We start from the raw sequence: 14,786 nt of genomic DNA on the forward strand, positions 1-14,786 counted from the left end.
TACATTTGACTTTTTTGGCTTGAGATGAGCTAGCAATTACACTAATACAAATCATAAAGTCTCTATAAAATCAGCAATGGAGGCCTCACATTGAACTTTCTGAGTAAAAGCAGACACTTCGGTCAGCGGTGAATTGTTTCAAATATTCAGCCGTGCATGTGCGTATCATCAGGGTGAACCGGGAGGTTTCAGCTGACAGTCAGTGTGATTCTACGTGGTCTGAACTGGTTTTGTGTGGAGCAGAGGAAACAGATGTGCTTTTCCGCAAAGATCAAGAGACAGATTGGGTTTTCACAGAACAAACCCAAAATCTTAACCAACTGGTGCAGAGAGGCAAAAAACTACTATGTTCAATGATATTGATTCTCTACGGGAAAATAATCTTTTGAAGTGCTTTCTGTTCAGCTATTTCCTTTGGTTTTCTTAAGTGCTGGGGGATTGCTTTATAAAGATCAATAATTGCAGGTCTATTTTTCTAGACGGTAATAGTTCACGGTACGGCGGTGTACGATGTCACACTTGCACTCATGATTGAGTTGCCATGTTGAGCCTGGAAAAGTTACTAGGTGAAGTTCCTCCATCCAAACCCATCATTAAAATAAGCGCATAGCTGGCTCGCTAGCTCATCCTTAACAACTGGGAAAATATTTACCCATCTCATCCCAGTGAAAGATGTCCGTTTTGTAGTTTGCATTCTTGCCCATTGTTGACAAAGTTGGCCAAGAAGTTTTCAAATCGGAGAGCCTGGAAAACGTCTCTAGCTCAGAATTCTTGGGAGTATATTCGACAGTAGAGCAAGCAGTAAGCCCTGCTTTTAATTTGCACATAGAAACATCTGTGTTCACACCAGTTTTGCTATAGCAGGCTGCCAGTGAAGTGCGATCAGCGGTGCATAATGAGCTTGTGAAATCTCGTCATGTGCTTCACACAGAAAGTCTCACGCATTACACTGGAGTCTTCTGCACTTGGTCTTGCACAAAACTTGAAGGCTCACAGGTTTCTGGCCAGTAATTCTATCTCAATATCCGATCTATTATCACAGAGCAAGTGTCAACAGTATTTGTAGGTAAAGTAACTTAATGTATATTTTCGGGTAAATACTTAAAAACAACAGGCCTTCATTTTAAAGTGAGAAATGTAGCTTAGAATTTAGATACAGAAAACAAAATTGAAAAAGTTTGAATAAATTGTAAAAAAAAAGAAAGAAAAGTAATTGAATAAATTATTATTATTATTATTATTAATTTTAAGACACTGAATAAATGACAAAAACACTGAGATTATTAATATATATAATAAACTCAAAATACATAATGTAATACATGATCCATAATTTTTTAAGTCTAATGATCATTTATTTAAAAAAACAAATACAAATCATTTCTGCATATTGATTATCAATGATGATGATTATTATTATTCATTTTATTATTATGACACTAAATAAATAACAATAGCACTCAGATTATGTTGATTACTACTAATAATAAACTCTCATATTCTTTGCATTCTAATAATAATTTCTTTGAAACAATTAAAAATTGTTTTTGCATATCGATATCAATGATTATTATTAGTAATTTTATTATTAAAACACTGAATATATAACAATAACACTCTTATGTTGATTACTACTACTAATAAACTCACATATTTTTTGCATTCTAATAATAACTTCTTTAAAACATAACATTTAGAAATGGTTTCTGCATATCGATGATGATTATCATTAATTTTATTAAGACACTGAATAAATAACAATAACACTATGATGATTTTTTTATAGATTCATAATACACATATTTGCAGTTAAATGAACATCTAAATTACAAAATTACAAATAGTTTCTGTGTATCAGTCAAAAAAGGCTACATCTGTCGATCTGTACTTGAGTAATTCTATCTCACCATTCATTCTGCTCTCACAGAGTGAGTGTTTGACACTCGAGTGGCATCAATCTGAAGTGCATGCGGCACTTTCACTGAAACAGGAGGATGTGGAGTCAGTCCTGGATGTGTTTGACAAGGCCTGACCTGTTTATAGTTCAGGGTCCTCTGAGTGAGTTGTGCTGTTTTGTTGGAGGGGATTTTCCACAGACAGTCCAGGCACGCTGTCCAAAACCACAAGACTCCAAGAGCGTCTCAGCCTGGTGGTCAGAGAAAGAGAGCTGCCATGTTAAATTAAGACAGGGGCCCACAAACACAGGCTGAAATAAAACAAATCTGGGTCACATTCAAGCTCGCCTCAGTGGTGAAAAATGCACCGTCAGGCCAAATCTACTGATACCATCCAGCTAAGCGGGGACCTAAACAGGCTCTCCTTGTGGTGGCAGCTGCTTGCGGTGCAGCTCAGGGTGATATTTAGTGGGGATTCATGGCTGCCAAGGGGAAAAGGGCTAAGAGGTCACGTAAGCCCCTATTGACTGGGAGCCGTGGGGAGTATGTCGCAACCAGCCTAGGAGGCAAAGCAGGGAAACCCAACACCCGACCTTGGGAGCACTCTCTCAGTCACACTATACCCTCTGTGAGCCTTCTATCAGGTGGCCCACTGCACGGTTAGCACGCATATCTCCTATTCGGATTCCACAGAGTTCTGCCGCTTTGACAGGTCAGGGCAAGCTGGACTGTGATAAGATGGCAGCGCAAACTGAATCATGGGCCTTTAATCAACTGGCTCATCTGTCACAAGTAACTCTATCCACAGTACCAAACAAGCTGTAGTAGGTGTATTTATATGACATCCCATTAATCATAGTTGTCATAGTTGACTCTGCTCTCTTTGCACAGATAATAATCACTATCAATTTCCTAGAAGAGCACTTTTGTTGACCTATTTGTTGTGGCATATTTTCTATATTCTTTGGCTTTTTTTTTCACTGCAATGACTAGTAATGACAAAAATATTAAGTGGCACAACTGTTATTTAGCATGAATAAGAAATAAGATATAATAAGAAACGTTTCTTAAGCACCAAATCAGAATATTAGAATGATTTCTGAAGGATCATGTGACACTGAAGACTTGAGTAGTGACTGCTGGAAATTCATAGATTACATTTTAAAATATAGTAAAATAGATAACAGAAAATTGTCAAATTGTAACAATATTTATTTTTTTTACAATATTACTGTTTTAACTGTATTTTTTATCAAATAAATGCAGCTTTGGTGAGCTTAATACAATTCTTTCAAAAACATTAAAACTTACCAATCCCAGACTTTTGAACAGTATTGTAAATTTACATAAGAAACATATGTTCAATTAAATAAAAATCGTGACTGCTGGAAATTCATAGATTACATTTTAAAATATAGTAAAATAGATAACAACAGAAAATTGTCAAATTGTAACAATATTTATTTTTTTACAATATTACTGTTTTAACTGTATTTTTTATCAAATAAATGCAGCTTTGGTGAGCTTAATACAATTCTTTCAAAAACATTAAAACTTACCAATCCCAGACTTTTGAACAGTATTGTAAATTTACATAAGAAACATATGTTCAATTAAATAAAAATCAACATCAAGGATAATGAGTTGCTTAATCAAGCAACGCCATAGAATGAACAACTATACATTAATGCCACATTGGCATTAAGTATGTTGTCCAAATATTCTAGAATACACAATCAAAAATAATTAAATAAATCACAATTGAGAAAGAAAGCTACACTGTAAAAAAAAAAATCTGTGACATTTACGGTAAAATTTCGGCAGCTGCGGTTGACAGAACTTCACTGTAAAAAATATGGTAGCAACATTTTAGGTTTTACAGACTTGACTGAAATTCACAATAAAATACCGTATTTCATTAACTGATGTAATGTTAATAAACCAACATACTGAAGTACTAATATCTGTTTTGAACTATTGTAATGCACTGATAATCACCAAAAACTGGTGGTGATGAGTGAGTCACACGATGAACCAAAGTTCATCACAAACAGCTTTTCTATGAGCTGAGGAGGGCAATACTTGTATATAGAAGGTGCACAGTGTCATTCACACTAACACTAAACCCCATCATGGTGACACACATGATACTGAAATAATGCAATAAACATTAATTTAACAACATTAGATGTAAGATTAAACCCTAATGTACACAACTGATAAGAAAAAACTAAGAAGAAACATGTTGTTTCAACAAAAAAAACATCAAATATGAAGTGTCATGCAGGGAATTCTGGGAGTGTCAATTTACGGTTTTTCACTGTAAATTATACAATGACTTTTTCTTTTTCAATGAGCCTATTCCTCTAGAGCCCTCCATATCATGAAATAACTATTTGTGTCAGTGAGCATTAAAGTATAGCTTATCACTGATCACAATGGATTAAGTGTTATCACCAGGCAAAGGTCTGTTCTTGGAGCTTTGGCTTTTTGCACCCACAGACACAATCTCTCTTAGTTTCGCTTTTCCCAAATTCGGTCTCTTCTGAGATCTGGCAGTTGTGCATCCATAGCCACAACTCATAATTGCATGTGAGGTTATGATTATTATCATTACCAATGAAACAGACACTATGTATGTGAAGAGAGGGTCCTGGGGTCAAACCCAACACTAGTCCCAGATGCAAGCCTGTGCTCGGTCTGTGAAGGAGAGTGTGAGAGACATTTTAGGATGGAGACAGTCAAACAGAAAGAAACTAATAAAGTAAAGCAATAGTTGTGTGGTTTGTGTCAGAGGTCATGTCAATGACATTTACATTTTAATATACATTTTACATATTTTAATACATTTTATATTTAATATAAGTGTATTTATAGAATATTTTTGTGAGTAGTGTTGCTCCTACAAACTTTTAAAAATTTCATTAATCAATAACAAGCACAGAACATCAAGCACAGAATTTTACTTTTACAATATTATTTCGATGTTTTTAACAACAGATATTTAATAGGAAAACAACTAATACATATACAAATAATTTTTATTAGTAAAAACAGATTTGTAATATTTACAGATTTTTTTATATACTTAAAAATGTGTCTTTTGACTATTGCAAGTGGCAAAACATTAAATGTCGTTGACATTTTTTTTTTTACATTAATAATTTTAATTAGCAAGGATGCAAAAGTGATAGTTAAGATGTTTAACACTTTTATTCAGCAAGGACACATTAATCGAACAAAAGTGATAGTTCAGATATTTATAATATTACAAAAGACAAAAGATTTTAAAAAGAACTTTAAAAAGCAAGGGCAAATAATTGCCAAATTAGGCCTCAAATTGTGTCCTATTCAATATTTTTGGCCTTCTTTGCTAATGTAAATGTTTTTTGCTAGTTACAATTCCCTTATTGGTATGCGGCTTCAAACCCCACGCCGGTCCCTGCATAAGTGCTCAAGTACAGCCACAATTCTCTCAGGATCAGTCTGGAGAGGTTGAGAGTCATTTCAGCAGATCATGAGGGGTTTCGATGGTGGTGCATTAAAGATTACCCCTCACTGTGATTTGACAGATGGAATGTGTGTGGGTGAGCGAGCTCCTTCGAGAATACTTCAGTGTTACATGCATGCTGAGACACATCTCCACACCTCTTGAAGCATACGTTCTTTGTTTTTTTCTGCAGAAGTTTGGCATTATAGCAATTAGACTGTAATCACCGTAATGAACAGAATAACCGTCTATTATCCAAGTGCCAACTTTGACTCCCTGACTTGCTTCTGGGAAGAGATGAAAAGGTTTTCTGAATCTCACAAACTTGTTGCAAACATGTTTTGTAAATATTTGAGGGCATTCAACGATTAGGGAAAAATCATTATGGTGACGAAAGACGTACATATGAACACACAAGAGGAACAGAGAACACACAAAGGATTAGAGGGAGTATCCAACATCACTGTCAAAAAGAAAAAAAAAGTTTATGCTGCATAATTTGACTTTGAATGTAAAATTAAGTTTACATTAATTTAGATGATTAATCCTTATGAAGTAATCTTAATAATACAGTCATATTAATAAGAAACAAAAACACAATAAAGAACTTAGCAAGTACAATTAACGCTTCATTTACTGCCCTAGTGTTTTTACAGCCTGCAGTCAGCAGAGACTAGCAGCTACTAAATGCAGTGTGCCAAACCACACTTACTGAGAGCAGACAGCACAGAATGAGTCAGGAGCATGGACTCATTCACACAGGACGTGTTCTTGTGTTTACAAATAGCTAGATGGGGAACAGAATGCAGAGGGCTCACGACACATTTTTTAAAACCATTTTTATCTTGACATTTTTAACAAGTCTTTAAAAAAACCCTTCACTCATGGTGCTGAGAAAGACTCTACTAATAACACTGTACTAATGGCTGCTGAAAATTCAGCTTTGCCATCACAGAAATAAAATATAAAACAGTTATTAATAACTGGAGCTCTGGCTCTTTGCTCTTTACTTTGTACGCACACAAACACACACACACACACACACACACATATATATATATATATGTGTGTGTGTGTGTGTGTGCAAAGATGTCTGTCTGGATGTGTAAATATTTGTGGATGTGTAAATCCACATTTCTGCTAGATGGATTTCTGTCTGTCTGTATATACTGTATGTATGTTTGTATTTATGTGTGTATGTGTGTGTTGTATATATATACACACACACACACATGCATATCCATATAGAAATATAGAAACTAGAAATCCATTTAGCAGAAATGTGCATATGTACACATCCAGACAGACATCTTTGCATACACACACACACACACACACACATATATATGTGTGTCATTTTATGCTGAAGAGAACATATTGCAAAGCAAAGGCATTAGGTGCAAAAGTTTCACTTGAATGCACATAGCCCGCAATGCTTTACACACAAACCTCAATGATGGTGACAGGCATCAAACAATTCTTAGGATTACAAGGAGGAAGTGATAGAAAAATAGATTTGAACATCTTTTTCAACCATACATACAGTACTGTTGACACTGACATGAATGTATTGGCTATATGGGACATTTTCCATTTAGTAAACAAGCAAATTTGACTTGGATAATCTAAGAAGTGTTAGTGAGAACAATTGTTAAGACTCAAAAATCTCAATGCATTACACCGCCTTGATTTTTACAGTGAGGCGCTCATGACACTCTGTAAACCTTAACAACAATGGTGAAAACACCAACTACTGTATATGCTGAAAGCTGAGTCACTGTGAATCAGAGCTGTTTAACCTTACTATATGACTTTTGATTGACATTGGTTTTCTGGAACATTACAGTATCTCTTTGGTTAGCAGTAACGTGACTCATAACTGGTAACTAGCACATCATGGATTCAATCACAGAATGACACACATACACAAATAGCTGCTTTCTCACTGACTGTACATCTCACTCCTCACACTTGTCAAAGACAAGTTCAGACCTGCCGATCTGATGAGACGGACTTAAACACCCAGCATGTGTTTGGCACGCTCATATCTAGGGAAAGCCCAGTAAATGTGGTCTGTTTTTTATTTAGTGTGGAAATATGATTATGTGTTGCAAAAGGGGGTTCAGTAAGAACTGTGGTGGCATGTTAAAAGCATATCAGAATATCAACATGTCATGTAATTTCAGTAAGGCTTGTAAGTCTTCCTTTGAATGCCGTTTCCACCACAGAAGTGGGGTCAAATGAGACAAGATCTGCAGGGGATGAGAGTTTTGACTGTCTCTATGTAAGAAGGGTGCCATCTGGTGACTAACAGAAGAAGTGAACATGCAATGAAAGGAGCCCCATGGGACTGTCCACCCAAAATTTAAAATGCTGTCACCAGTTACTCACCCTCATGTCATTCTAAACCTGTATGACTTTGTTTCTTCTGTGGGACACAAAAGAAGCTATTTTGAAGAATGTTGGTAGCCAAACAATTTTGGTTCCCATCGACTTCCATTATATGGTCCATAAATACGAAACAGTGTGTTTCCACTGCAGTATAAAAAAAAAACAATTAAAAAGTAAAGCTAAGACTTTTTATTTCACAATTTTTGTCTTGCAATTCTGAGTCTCACAGTTTACACTTTTTCACCCGCAGTTCTGAATTCTTCTCAGAATTCTCAGAAATTCAAGATACAAACTCAGAATTGCAAAGAAAAAAATTCACAACTACCTTGTTCACTTTTTGTTCTGTGACAAAAAACAAACTGAATTGTAAGATGTAAACTCAGAATTCTAAGGAAAAAATTTGAGATTAAAGTTGCAATTACCTTTTTTCTTTTTTTTCTTTTTTTATTCCAAAGCGAAAACAGGCTTCAATTATGTGGTCAAGAATGGAAGTCCATGTGAAGCAAAACTGTTTGGTTACCAACATTCTTCAAAATATCTTCTTTTGAGTTCTACAGAAGTAGAAAGTCATACAGGTTTGAAACGACATGAAGGTGAGTAAATGCTGACTTTAAGTACACAATGAATGTCTGTTTTAAAATTATTAGCCTTTTATACTGACCTAATGTGCATTATGTCATTGTTCATTGCAACTTTTAACAAACCATCAGCCTAAATATTTTCTCATGCACAATGCACATGGTAGCACTCTCATACAAATGAAACAGATGTTCAGCTCTACATTAAAAAAAAACAATATACTAACTTTATGTTACCATCCATGACCTGAAGTGTTTGTATTGGCTTTCATAATGGTAGTAATGGTTATAATAATGATAGCTCACCCATTCTCGTCACTCACATGCAGAAGAATCCCCCGCCCAGGCTCGGCTCGTCTAGCATGCCTCCATCTTTTCAGGCGCATGAAACCATGTCAGCTTGTTTGTCAAACACTCGGATTCAATTCACACCCAGCTTCTTTTGCATTTCTTGTTTAATAAATAATTAGCTTGAAGTTATGTAACCGTTCTATTCTCAGTCCTAATGCAGGTGGTCAGAAGAGTGGAACAAGTTCATCAAGATGGCTGAAAAATAGCAGTTTGACTACTCACCCATTGTTTAGAAAAAGACGTCTTTTTGGTTTGATCCAAGTTTCAGACGCAGTGACAAACATCATTTTGATTCCGTCATCTAAAACTGGATAATTTAAGCAGATTATAGCTACACTTTGTGGTTTGGGTTCCGTTCTGTGCAGATTCATTAGCATTTGGATGTAAATCTGATCCCACTCTACTTGGAAATTAAATTTTTCAGCAATCAGGTTTGTAATGATTATCCTTAGCCCACTCACAATAACCATTTTATAATTTATAGTAGTTATTAAAAGAAATACTCAACGGAGTATCTTTGAAATACCTTTATTTTCTGTATAGAGCTGCATTTTGGTTGCAGGTGGTTATTTTTAAAAAAACTTCAAAATTGTAATATTTATAATAATCTGTCAATAGTATATCAGAGTGACCAATATGATAACATAAGTCAGATATTGCATATATCAGATTTATGACCCATCAATCCACAGTGAAACCACATTTAGACAGTAAACGGAACACTTCCTTGAAAATTCAGTTTCGCAAATTGAAATTTGGCGACACTGCGGCGATCTTTTTTATGCTTTAAAGTAATTTGTTAAGCTAACCGTGATCTATTTCTGTCCTTTTCAGCACACAACAGTTCTTCCTTTCCTCATAATTGAGATGAGAACAACATACCATCGATATCCCAGCAGGACCTGTGGACTCTTCGCGGTGTGCATGTTTGCTGTGGGATATGTTGTATGGTAAATGTCTCTTTTCACCAAATTGGCTTTGCGTTGTTCTAGCACAGTGTCAGTCAAAAGAAAGATTCCATCTGGCCACCTGAACCTCCAAATCATTTCCTTATGTCTTTCTACACAGTAATTAATTTGCTTGAATTTTGGCACTTTCCTGCACAAACAGGGTAAACTTTGGTCTCCCATTACATTGTAAAAGCATTAGAGGCACAAATCCTGTGTAAACTATCACCTAACATGAAATGAACCTAGCAAAAGGAGGCAGTTTTAAACATACGAAATGACTGTATCGCCATTTAAAACAGAGACTTTGACTATAAGTTTATCAATAACTTCAAAGCTTTAGGCTAAATGTTAGATATTAGTTAGATATTCTGGTGCAGTTTAAAAATACCAGCAGCCACAAGAACAATAATTACTATTATTATTATTATAAATATTAAATACAGTATATGGTGTTTAATAATTAATAAATAACAATAATTAATTATTACTTATTGTTAATAATAATAATAATTTTTGCTTACAAAAATAAAAACATCACACAAACTACACATTCTGGTGTAATTTAAAAACAACAACACGTTTATTTATTTTATTAAGTTTATTTACTAATAAATGTAATATAAGGTGATGCAATAATAAATAGAATAATTAAGAATTAATAATTTGTAATAATAAATTAAAATAAATATTAATACTTTACTCATAATAATAATAATAATCATCATGTCTAGAAAATAAATTCACACAAATCAGGTTTTTTAAACTTCTGTTACACATGCTGGTGTAGTTTACAAACAACAACAACAATAATAACAATAAATATAATAATAACTGATATTAATAATAATAATTATTAATAACATTTTTTTAGAAAACAACATATTTACACAAATAACGGTTTTCAAACTATTTAGATCCAATTAGTCTCAAATTGGCAACAACATTGGAAAACGGCAAACCTCATATAAAATAAATAGAAAATAAAACAGCTTGTATAACATTTAGTTTGACCTCCTGAGGTTGACAAGCACCATTTGTTGCGGGAAAAATAATATTTTAAGAGTTTCAAGCCATGTTTTGTACCAAATTCATGGAAAAAGTGCCTTTTGTAGATACAACCCCAGTTTCAGTGCCCCAGAAACCTTTGGAAAATAATCACCCAAGGATTTATTTAGTCTTGCATATATCAGATTAATTGGCAATATGAAGAAAGTCCTTGGAGCCAATCTAAACTAGTCTGACAGCATGAAGGAGGCCTCTGTCAAAATCACCTTAAGTACAAGATTATCAGCACACACCTCTCTTATTTCTTATTTCCCTTCCCTAAATTAAGCTGATTAGGCACTGCATTTTATTTAGTCAGGGAATAAGACTTGCCTGCAGTTGTTAAATCCATAGGCAGCTTTACATGAGGATTACCTTCCAGAGACAGCTTTTATACACACCATTTCACAGGACACTCACGAGGCTGAGAAAACAAGCCATTTGAAAAGTAGGTAGATGGGCCTTCTTTAATATTCATCAAATATTAAAGCTAAGGTTATGAGTGCGGGAGTAGATTAAACAGGCACAATCCATTACATAAACGGACTGTCAGACCGTAGATTATAACCATGTGACTGCATTAAAATTGCTCCAGCAAAAAAATAATTTAAGCAGCACCGCATCGTAACAAAAAGAGCAGTGTCTAGCATTCACAGACATGAATGGTAGACACATTGACAGTGCGGTGACTGCTTCTGCAGCCTTTCAAATGCTGGATTTAGCAGACAGAAGGACAAACACATTAGACAGATCACGGGTGCAAAGGTAACAGATTTTCTCTGTCTCGCTCTCATAGGATGTGCTGGGTGCACAGCATGACGGGGGTGTGGGTTTATCCGTTGCTGGAGCACATCGGGCCCATGGCCAGAATTCTCTTCTTCATCTGTCTCACGGCTCTGATCAGTGTCTACTACGTCTTGGGAGAAATCCTGAACAACTACATCTGGGATTCCTCGAAGAGTAAGTTAAAGGGATAGCTCAGCCAAAAATGAACATTCTTTCGTCATTCCAAATCTGTACGAGTTTCTTTCTTCTGTGGAACACAAAAGAAGATATTTTGAAGAATGTTGGTAACTAACAGTTGAGGGTCCCATTGACATACTATGGAAGTCGATGGGACCCAACACTGGTTACCAAGATTCTCCAAAATATCTTCTTAAAGGGATAGTTCACCCAAAAATGAAAATTCTGTCATTATTATTCTGTCATCCTCATGTCATGAGGAACACAAAAGAACAGAAAATAAACACCATAAAAGTAGTCCATATAACTGCACTATATTCCAAGCCCTATGAAGGCTTTATGTGAGGAACAAACTAGGGATGCACCAATATTGATAGCAATATTAATAAATGGCTGATATTAAAATTCTATACGGTTTTGTCTAATTAAATAAGCGAATTAAAATTAATGAAAGACAATCATTTAAAATGTTATAAGTGAATTTAGGCATCACAATATTATAATGTAGAGTATTAAAAAATATATTTATTTTGAGATTTGCTAAAGACTACATTTAACAGTCTTATTAAAGGGATTGTTCACCCAAAAATGAAAATTCTGTCATCATTTACTCACCTTCATGTCATTTCAAACCCATAAGACCTTCGTAACACAAATTAAGATTTTTGTTAATGAAACCTGAGAGTTTTGTTACAGAAAAAAGAACGTCATACAGGTTTGGAATGACTGTTTTTCTGATTTTGCGTATTATCCACCATTGACTGGCTACATGTGTGAGTTGTATGTTTATCATGTCTAGCTACAAATTTTCGCTCCCCAACCCATGCCGGGATAGCGGCTAGAGACATTACACATTTCCCCTCGGGTACATATACATTCCGCTTAGCTTCCTAATGCACCCACGCACACTCCTCCACCTGTTAGCGCTATAGACTGGGAGCAGTGCATCGTGGGTGTAGTGCCGCCAAAGGCAGCGCGCAGCAGATGGGAACGGAGCCCATGAGCAGTCTGAGAGCAGCAGACAGCGAAGGCTTCTTCCTCCCACCTGTTTGACACTGACCTGCAAATCACCGAAGCACACACACACACACACACACACACCTCAGGCTCTCTCCTGTGGAGCTGATGTGTGTCCCTTCATTCTCAGTACAAGATCTCCCTCTTATGTCCAAAGCAGCAGTACTGTAATCTTCGACAGCCCCTCCAGCTAAACTAACCATGAACACTTCCGTCACTAATGCTTTGTGCTGTTCTTCACTCTGACTCACGGTTCGAACAGCTTGCTGAAATGCACAATCAGTTGCCAAGAGATCACAGATCTTGAATATGTCAATGCAGTATCCAAAAAATAATGTGAAAATATTTAAGAAAAATACTAAAGAAACTGTTTAAGAAAATACTAATATTTCAGGATGCACAATATATTTGTAAATGATCAACATCTGACAAATTATGTTGAAGTGGCAAGCAAGAACCACATACTTATAAATGATCATTTAATTTGATAATTTAATGGCAACTCTTTATAATAAAGTTGCATTTTTTTTCGATAGTTAGCTAATGCATTTGGTGTCACAAACAGCATGTATTAATCTCAATTAATTTAAAATGTTTCCTATGCATTAACTAATTGAACCTTATTGTAAAGTGTTACCATTTAATTTATATAATGAACCACGTGGTTTTCATGATGTTAATGACTCTGAAAGCAAATTGCAATTCACACAATATACTGTTTTTATATGCCTGCTGTACGATAATACATTGGCTAATACAAAAGTTACTTCTGGTTAGATCCTGATTTGGCACAATAAACAAAATAAATGGGCATATTGTGTCTGAAATGTCAATTACTCAGTATTAAATTCTTGTTCAAAGGATGGTGTATACAGGAAATATATCAGCTATATCAGTAATACAGCTCTCTTGCTCATGTAGTATTGCTGAAATATCCATCATATCAGTTCAGGTCAAAAACATTTTGATTATCCATATCAGCCAAACCATATTGGTGCATACCTAATGATACATAATCAAAATCTTTTTTTTCGTCTAGGCACTCTGGAATCAGAAAAGACCAAAACTGACTGAAGACCACCACAGATGTTATCCTGCATCTTTTCTCTTCTTCTGAATTCAAATCAGTTGGACTTTGGAGTTCAAACCAACATTATATATTTATCTTGGTCTCCTGAGACATTCATCTCATCCTCATTACTGCCCCTTAATTAAATAAAGCACAGACCTGTATTGAGTTGAACATTAAATTGAATAATTCATGTATTTAATTTATGGTATGACTGTTACAGTATTTCAGAGTACCTCAAGCATTGTGTGCGCACTGAATGATGTGTACTGCACACATGCTGCATTCGTGTGTCTAAAGCCAGTTTAACAAACCACATTATATATATGACTCACGTCAGGTATTATTTATTTACAGAGGGATGATTTATGAGGGAATTTGTCATTCGTTGCTCCTGTAAAACAAATAAGCAACACCTTTATATACACAGTAGCATATGGCAAACGATAATGAGCACAAGATCATTCGCTTCGATGAGCTGTTTGTGGTGTTTCTGAAGCCATAAAAGTTTTTGCTTAAGATGAGCAGATATTGCCGCAAGAAATCCAAACATTGTCAGAAGAGATACTGACCTTGCCCTATTTTGTAACACTTTATAATATAACGTTCTCATACGTTAACATTAGCTAAGATGAACTAATAATAAGCAATCTAGTTTTTAAAGCATTTATCAATCTTTGTAAATGTTAGCTAATAAAAATACAATTGTTAATTTTTGTTTACAAGTTCATAGGCATTAATGTTAACAAATTAATATTTTTACTTCTTTAAAGGGGTCATAGGATGCTACATGCACTTTTACAAGTTGTTTGAACTGAAATGTGTGTTGGCAGTGTGTGTACACAACCACCCTATAATGATAAAAATCCACCCGGTGTTTTTTTTTAATCTGGTTAAATGTTTTCCCCTTTCTCAAATCGAGTCGATCTCAGATGCCTGTCTGTGTGACAACACACAGACAGGCCCTTCCCACGATAGTTTGATTGACAGTAGCGTTTCAGCACAGACTGGACTGGCATCTTACCTTAGCTCCGCCCC

General features: G+C 35.2%; 1 protein-coding gene across 1 annotated transcript in view; it reads left to right on the forward strand.

The window, feature by feature from the left end:
• LOC107675100 (androgen-induced gene 1 protein-like) overlaps nucleotides 1-14,368 on the forward strand; it is a 39,120-nt gene extending 24,752 nt beyond the window's left edge. The window contains exons 4-6 of the mRNA XM_016469319.1: nucleotides 9,540-9,655; nucleotides 11,496-11,659; nucleotides 13,719-14,368. Coding sequence (XP_016324805.1) covers nucleotides 9,540-9,655; nucleotides 11,496-11,659; nucleotides 13,719-13,753 — 315 coding nt within the window. The 3' untranslated portion in view covers nucleotides 13,754-14,368. The remainder of the gene's footprint in view (nucleotides 1-9,539; nucleotides 9,656-11,495; nucleotides 11,660-13,718) is intronic.
• Nucleotides 14,369-14,786: the final 418 nt, after the last annotated feature.

Source organism: Sinocyclocheilus anshuiensis, unplaced genomic scaffold, assembly GCF_001515605.1.
Source record: "Sinocyclocheilus anshuiensis isolate Anshui unplaced genomic scaffold, SAMN03320099.WGS_v1.1 scaffold776, whole genome shotgun sequence".
NCBI lineage: Eukaryota > Metazoa > Chordata > Actinopteri > Cypriniformes > Cyprinidae > Sinocyclocheilus > Sinocyclocheilus anshuiensis.